This window comes from Stegastes partitus, unplaced genomic scaffold, assembly GCF_000690725.1.
Source record: "Stegastes partitus isolate 25-593 unplaced genomic scaffold, Stegastes_partitus-1.0.2 Scaffold1093, whole genome shotgun sequence".
NCBI lineage: Eukaryota > Metazoa > Chordata > Actinopteri > Pomacentridae > Stegastes > Stegastes partitus.
The window spans coordinates 4,722-12,721 of record NW_007578824.1 but is presented as its reverse complement, the minus strand read 5'-3'; the positions used below and the strand labels follow the sequence as shown (position 1 = coordinate 12,721).

General features: G+C 40.7%; 1 protein-coding gene across 3 annotated transcripts in view; it reads left to right on the top strand.

Annotated features, from left to right (window-relative positions):
- Positions 1-6,750, top strand: part of kras (v-Ki-ras2 Kirsten rat sarcoma viral oncogene homolog) — a 10,544-nt gene extending 3,794 nt beyond the window's left edge. For 2 of the 3 annotated variants that reach the window (XM_008295992.1, XM_008295991.1), the window contains exons 4-6: positions 552-711; positions 2,180-2,304; positions 4,297-4,384. In XM_008295992.1, the coding sequence (XP_008294214.1) occupies positions 552-711; positions 2,180-2,299 (280 nt within the window). In that variant the 3' untranslated portion in view covers positions 2,300-2,304; positions 4,297-4,384. Of the gene's footprint in view, positions 1-551; positions 712-2,179; positions 2,305-4,296 lie in introns of all 3 variants that reach the window. The other variant, XM_008295993.1, reaches the window with a different exon arrangement.
- The last annotated feature ends 1,250 nt before the right edge of the window (positions 6,751-8,000 follow it).

Here is an 8,000-nt window from a genome sequence, read left to right as displayed (position 1 = left end):
CACTACATTGCACCATGTTGGTAAATTCTGATAATCTTGTGAAGGTGACCCTGAATTAAAATAATCTAGGCAAATTAAATCTAACTGATAATTCTACAGTTTCATTCATCGGACACTTTTATCCGAAGCGATGAACATCTGAGAGCAGATACAACACAAGCAAGGATCCAGTCAGTCAGGAGAAAACAATCTGGATAATTCAATAGCATTACTTCTGTTACACATCCTGTTTTTATTCTAACAGAATTCTGTCATTGATGGTTTGTGGGTCACAGTTCATGTGTTTAAATCAACAGGAACAATTTATACTAAAATCTGTAACATCAAATTGTAAAGTCCCCTTTTTCTCCTTCTTTTTTTGATTTATGAAAATGAAATGTTGTATTAAAACACTAATTGTGAAGCTGTGATGCTCACAGCAACATGCTATCTGCAAATGAGCTAAAGCCAATAATTCCCTTTATTCTTATCAGTGAAAGCCATCCAGCACGGAGTTACACAGACAATGAAGTATTCAATTAAAATCAAATGACGTTTCCATTGTGTCCCAGAGAACAGATCAAGCGGGTGAAGGACTCCGAGGACGTCCCCATGGTGTTAGTGGGGAACAAGTGTGACCTCCCGTCCCGGACAGTGGACACCAAGCAGGCTCAGGACTTAGCACGCAGCTACGGCATTCCCTTTATCGAGACCTCAGCCAAAACCAGACAGGTGAGGAGTTCGGGCCGCAGACGGCTACGCCCGCAAGTTTCTCAACAGTTCATTTGTCAAAGTGTGTCACTAAACTGCTTTAGTCTCTCACTACAGGTCAATTTCACTCCCATGTCAAATTTTATTATTTAGGAAAAATTGGCCTCATAATGATTCTGACAAGTGTCCTTGAGAGGGGTGTTGGCAATCTTGGCACTTGGATCGCAAGAAATGTGATTGAGTCATGTGCTGCTGTTGATTTGTGTCACACTGGCTGTCTCTAATGGTCTTTTTTTTTTATAACAACGTTGCTTGGAAATCTCTCAGGCAGGGCGTTGTGCATCATTAAATCCTCTTTGGTTAATTGAATTTTTATTTATGGGTGATAATGTAATCATTGCATGCTACTTTGTCTTGGAGATGTGAAATTACATCATCATTAGGCCCACCTGCGAAAGGATCCCGCATTATAAATAATCAGCAGATCAGTAAATTTGTGTCAAGGAGTCTGCATGAAAGGACAAACTGTCGGTAATTACTCAGGAGGTTAATGATTCCACTTACTGGTTTACTGTAACTGGGTGTTGGAAGATTGGTCGCGGTGTCACATCCAATGGTGTGTGTTGTGAGCATGGCCTTAGGTAGCTGACTGGCTGATGGAGTGATCTGTAAACACATTTTCCTCGTCTCTCTGACCTGGGGGTGAATCACGGCTCCTTCTGGTGCGTTGGGGGGGCGGCGGCGGCGGAAATTAACGACACAATGACTTACAGCTTTGTTCACCTAATCCAACCTGAGCGTGCCGGTAATTCACCGACCACGCGGCGCTGCTTTTTGTTCGGCCGGCAACTGTCACTTTCATTTCAAGCTGCTCGTCGTTTCTCAAATTTCAATGATTTCGTCTGACTTCTCTGGAAAAATCTGGTAACGCACACAAGATGTGTTCCTACTGCATGCACTTCTCCTTTATGTCGGTGCTCAACAGTCGAAGTGAGACTCCACCCAAGATATTTTCGAGTCACTTACCCACTGCAGGCCTGGAAGGCGGCTGTTTTGAAGCTCATAGTTTGCTTTTAGCTGGGTTGAAATTTATTTGAATGGTGGCATTTTTTTAAAAAATTAATAAAACGTCAGAATTCTAATCCACGTCACCACTTCTTTCTATGCTCAGGATGTTGTTTTAGCAAAATACAGCTAAACTCACTGCTTCTGTCAAAACCTCAGACAGAAGCAGTCTTTGTATTTTGCCATAAATTATTTGTCGGTATGTTTTTGTACTTTTTTGCCGCCGTTGGAATTCAGCGAAACAAACAGCCTCTCCAAGCCTGCAGGTGGCGAGTGTTTCAGAGTATCGAGACACGTCGGCGATCAGGCAAGGCCGAACCCACGTCGCTCATCTGTACCTGTAGCCTGTAACACATGCACCCATGCAGTATGTCCCTCCCCATGTATTCCTCAGCATTGAGGAAAGTTGTGTCTCACACTGCAGAGAGTGGAAGATGCCTTTTACACTCTGGTACGGGAGATCAGGCTGTACCGGCTCAATAAGCTCAGCAAGGAAGAAAAGACTCCGCGCTGTGTCAAGCTTAAAAAGTGTGTTGTGATGTGAAAGGGGTAAGTGTATGCACCCACCAGCTCTGTGTGTGTTTGTGCGTGTGTGTGTTGTTGTTGTTGTTAGTGGGGGATTGTGGAGAAGGCAATGGGAGGAGACACCCAATGAGAGCTGGCGCTTCGTATGTTCTCAAAGCTAACCTGCTGCTTTCTGCTGGGGCTGTGGTGAGGCTCTAACAGAAGGCTGGAACAGCTGATCACTTCTTTCCTTTTCAGTGTTTCTGTGTATCGTGGTTGATGATGATGATGATTATTGTTTAAGGCCGTTTTCACACTGGGTTCATGGACTGAGTCTGAACAGAACTTTGATTGAGCTGGTCTACTTTCAAACCTGTCTGCTGTTTTTTCGCAGGGTTGTTCTTTCTCCTGAAGGCTCTTGTTTCCAAAAAGGGAATGATGACTGTATGCCTTTACATGTAAATAAGAAATGGAGACAAGCAGGTGGAGCCACAGCTGTCAGAACGGGCTGAAAATGTCACAAACAAACCCAAGCATCCCTAAATGGAGGTTTAAAGCTATGAAGCCGGGTTGTTTTTTCTTGCTAATACACCAGTGAGAGGTTTTCTGTCCTGTTTTGCTAAAAAAATACAGAAGCAATACAAAAATGCACCTTTTCCAGCAAGGAAACCTTTTTTTTTTTCTCACACCACCTCCGCAAAAGTTCCTCACGTTCAGAAAAAGTGTTCTCTATTTGAGCTCGTCCCAGATTCAGACTAGACTACCAGTGTGAAAGTGTCCTAATGTGCTGAAATCAACGTGAACAAAAACAAACTGGGTTTGGGCTTGTCGGTAATCGTGTGTGTTTAAAGGAAATCATGGTGGGACTAAATCATGTGCTGAGATGTTTTCCGTGGAGGAAACTGGTGAATATGCTCTTGACAAAAAAAAGTGTGTTTGTGGGTGAGAAAGTTTTTTGTTTTTTCTTGCAGATACGAATCCCTTTTTGTCTTTGTTTTCCTGCTGTCTTTGTCACAAACTAAAGTGGCCTCAGGCTTTTTACTCTACAGCTCCTCGCAGATTATCGTCACATTTATCGCGCTACCCTCACTGTTGAGGTGCATCTCACTCAGAGTGCCGTCAGCAGACACTAGCTGCATTTCCATGGAGCCCATTATTCTCCAATAACCAGAATAAGAGCTCGGCGAGAGAATGAAAAAAAAAAAGCCTCCTTTAAAACACCTCAGTCAGAATAAATTGCCAAATTCAAAAACAAAATCAGCTTGAAAGTGGTGGCTTGGTTTTTTTTTTCCTTCACTCTCCGTTTCAGGTTTTTTACTTTTAGAATATTTGCTCACTTGACTAAAATCAAAGCTGTTTACCTGCTTTTATTGGTCGCTCAGGAGAGTTTTCCACCACTTTTCTCAGCGACGTGTTTCCAGTGGAACCACATTTGAATAATTTATGCTTATTAAATTTTTTTGCGCAATTACCTTCTGTTCAAAAACTAATATTTTTATAAAAGTGTTGCTTCAGACTCTCAGAGGTGAACCAGAGATGGTGCCAAGAGCTCGAAACAGGTCCACATTTATTTTTTTTTTTAGTTTTTTATTAAATGTTGGTGGAATGCACACAGATTATTGCAACTCGGTTTTATTTAGCGATCGTTTAAGCGTTCAGGAGGAAAGCGATTGGCTCATGTGACTGCAGCTACTGTCAGTCAGCGGGAACGCCGCCGACTTTCTGCTCCGGGATACATATTGGATCCATACTTTATCCAGCCGTGTCCCAAATAGCCTGAATTGATCTTTGATTTGTGTCACACTGACATGCTGATTGAACACTTAGCAGAAAATGAGTTAAAGCCAATATAAAGTGGTTATTGACAAGATCCCTTATGATTTTTTTATTTTTATTTTTTTGTACATGCAAGTTTAATCTGCTTTTTTTTTTTTTTTTAAATGAACCACTAACTTATTAATTCTGACTTTTTTTTTTTTTTTTAAATGAACCACTAACTTATTAATTCTGACAACTCTTTTTTTCCCCCCTCTGCAGGGCGTTGACGATGCCTTTTACACATTAGTGCGAGAAATCCGGAAGCATAAGGAGAAGATGAGCAAGGAGGGCAAAAAGAAGAAAAAGAAGTCCAAGACAAAGTGTACACTTATGTGAATAATCAGCCCCTTTTCAAGACAGACTAAAAAAAAAAAAGAGAGAAAAGAAACTATGTTGAACAGTTCAAGTAATACATTTTGTACATTACACTAAATTATTAGCCTCTTTCTCAATACCCACCATACTGAATACTAAAACCTGACCTGAAGTTTCTGCCTTTCTCTTATTTGCTACTTTGGTCACCGATAAGCTCCGTCTTCAGTTTTAGTGCCAGTCGCTGACATGTGTTGGTCCAACAGCCCGATGAGCTCTAAGATAATTTGGATAATCTCACGCGGAGCTGGGAGCTTAAATGACGAATTATTCATTACCGAGTTTTGAGTTAGTTTCCCCCCTCTTTGCTCGAAAAGGTCGTGGCCTGCAAATGTTCTGTAACGCCCCTTTTTAAAGTACGGGATGCCAAAGAATGAATTTTCAAACGTAGACAAAACGGAAGAGAAGGACCAACGTTCAGCCAGATGAGATCCAAACGTCCCAGCCACTGTGTAATGCCCCCACCTGCCCCCCGTCTCTAATGACCTCTAGGTATGACTTAGTTATGTCACTGTTCAGTATGCATGCGAACTCCTACCCTTCTCCGAATGTTTTAACACCCTAATTAGCTATTAATTAATTTGCAATTTATCATTGCTTTGTACTGTGTGGGGAGTGATTTCTTGCCTTCATGAGACGAGATGTGTTTTGTTTTTCTTTTTCTTTTTGCATGCGTTGTGTCCTAGATGACATGGGTATCGCAAAACTGACTCTGGTTGATGCATTGAACAGCCAGCAACGAGGAACTCGAGTGGACATCGTACAGTCTGCTTTTTCACGTTTCTAAAAAATAAAATAGAAAAAAAAGTTAATATTTGCTTTTGTGAGAGAGAAATCTGCCATTTTTTTTCTTTTTTTTTTTAGGAAATAAATGACAAATTCAAAGATTCATGATGATTTCTAACCCATTTTGTCGTCATAAAATGGGACTAACAGCCAGGTTTTATGTTGGTCTTTTTATGTTGCAGAGATTTATGCCTTCTTTGACCGTACTGGTTAAAATATTCCCGCTTTTTCTTTAGGCTCAGCTGTAGGATGGCTGTGATTCATCCCGACTTGTCAGCACGCTCCTCCTAGAGGACTTCACATTACCGCAGAATGTTCAGTTAAATGCTAAATTTGAGGATTCACGAGCGTCCAGTTGCTGGCCATAGAGGTGTCACACCTTGCACACTTTTCCTAAGCTCGCTTGCTCGCGACTGGCTAGAAAGCTAAATGCATCTTTTGAGCAGCTGTCAGGAATATTTGCCTCGGTGTGGTGTCGCAGAGGTTGTTCAAAACGTTGTCCAAATGGGTTTTCAGATTCTTTCCCCATGCCGAGCTTCTTCTTTTTTTTTTTTTTTGGGATTCATTTGCTAAAGTGTTGAAATTGTTTGGTGGCCTGCCTTTCAACAGAAATGATTGTCCAGCAAAAATAATTTGTCATCTTCTCTCGGAAAAAAAACAACAACAACTTGTGTATCGTGGTGATTTAACTGGAACGGATGTTTGTAAATGAGGCTGTAATTGCCATAAAATTGGTTTCTAGAGAAAATTGTCCGAATTTATTTAAAGTCCTGGTTGCTTTCTCGGGTCACCCCGTGTGTCACCTTCCTTCATTGTATTTACAAAGCGTCCGCCTGGGGATTTTTATTTGCCTTTTATCTTTGCATTAGGTGCTACATTTAGACGGTAGGAAGAGCCGAGACCACATTTACTTTGTCCTGCGTGTACGCCAGAGATACACGAAATGCTGTTTTTTAGGGGAGCGGCGATATTCACACAAGAGAATCCAGACACGATACGTTTTGCTTTCAGGATTAATGGATTTTGACCCAGTTTATTATTACCTCGTTTTTTCATGAAGTAGATAATAACTGTTAATGCAATTTTAATTATGGAACCCTCCTGTTAACAAATACTGTTTCAAAAGTAGTTTTACTGTAATGTTTGAAATGTTCCTCTTCCTTTATTGCGTGCCAACAGCTGATTTCTGAAATGTATCATTTATACCTGGATCGTATTTTAACAACCTTTGTATAGTTGTGATACTGAAAGGTGCATATTTTGTAAATTGTGCTTCATTTCGTTGGTGTGTCTAAATGAATGTTGCTTTAATGGAGTTTCACTCCGCTCTGTGTATGTGACTAGAGAGTGTGACTGGGTCCAGGTCTAGGGAAGTGAATGAATGACCACTTTACAACCAACCTGTTGTGGGCAGTGTAGAGTGGTGATCTGATCTCAAAATGAGTCTATTTTTTGCCATGAATCTCACCACTCCTATTTAATGTGTAATAAAGAACAAAGTAAAGAGGAACCAAACTTTCTTATTGTCCTCTGTTTCTCGTTTCCCTTCGGAGCGCCGCTGCATCACAACAACAACAACACACCAAACCACCGGAGAACGTAATCATTTCATCGACGCGCTGTACAGTGCCATAAATGTCTGACATTAGATTTTTCTAAAGGAGGCGTGCGTTTCATTGTTTCCTCCATCGATGCTTAAAGATCACATCAATGTTCCCCCAGTGGGTGGCACTGTTCACTCACTTTGGCACAGCTGTTTCTTAGAGACCACAAAATCTATGAAGAGGCTGTTCTTCAGCTGCAAACGCTTCCAGACAGAATCCAGACCAGTTTTAGCTTTTACAAGACGTGTCGATTTAAAAAAAACAAAACATGAACAAGCAGTAAATATATTCATGTGAGGAAAGAAAACTTTTTCTTTTTTTTTTCCCCCTTGCGTTTCCGGGTTGATCATATGTAGTGCTTAAATAAAATGAAGCATCAGAGGTTTCTAAATAATTAGAATTTCACTCGACTATAATAGATGGAAAGCATTTAAAAAACCAAAACGATTTCCTATGAAATAAATAAAACCTCCTTTCTCCCAAAGATAAACTACTCTTAATTACAAAGGCACTAGAATCCCCTAATTACCAAGTTAAATGTCAGTCCGGTGCCCTAATTTGACCACAAAACTATCCTCTTGCAAGTGATTGTGTTCCTACCAGGGCTCTTTCTAAAACTTTAAATAAGCACATCCATGGAACAGCTTCAACACGATCAAACCGTTAATGTGCTCATTGAAGAGTAAAATGTGTTGAGTGCAACTATACAATACCTTATTAGGCAGATTTGAATGTTTAGTTAAAACCAATCAGCTGCAAAGTGCAAAATTTAGCTCATTTAGCTAAAAGCAAATGTCCAAACAATTCTAATAAAATGAGACTTTTCTGCTCTGAAAGGGTCAACATGCCTGATCTGATCTGGCTCCATTAAGGTTATTCTAGTCCTGGTATGGAGCTCGGTGAAGTGAACGTGACTACAGAATGTGAGTTGTTTCCTCTTGTCTTTTTGTGAAATGAAATATTCAAAGAATTTCTTCACCTGCAGCGTTGTGTTGAATTTTCCAACCTTGGTAGTGACGCTACAGCAGACCACCGATGACCAGGGATCCATCAGAAGTCTAGTGTGAGGATCTGTTTTTGGAAGTTATGTGAGATCCCATCATGAGTTTGTCCCCTTTGAAACTGTCTGTGCTGTTTATTAGGGACGTTAAATGGCCGGTT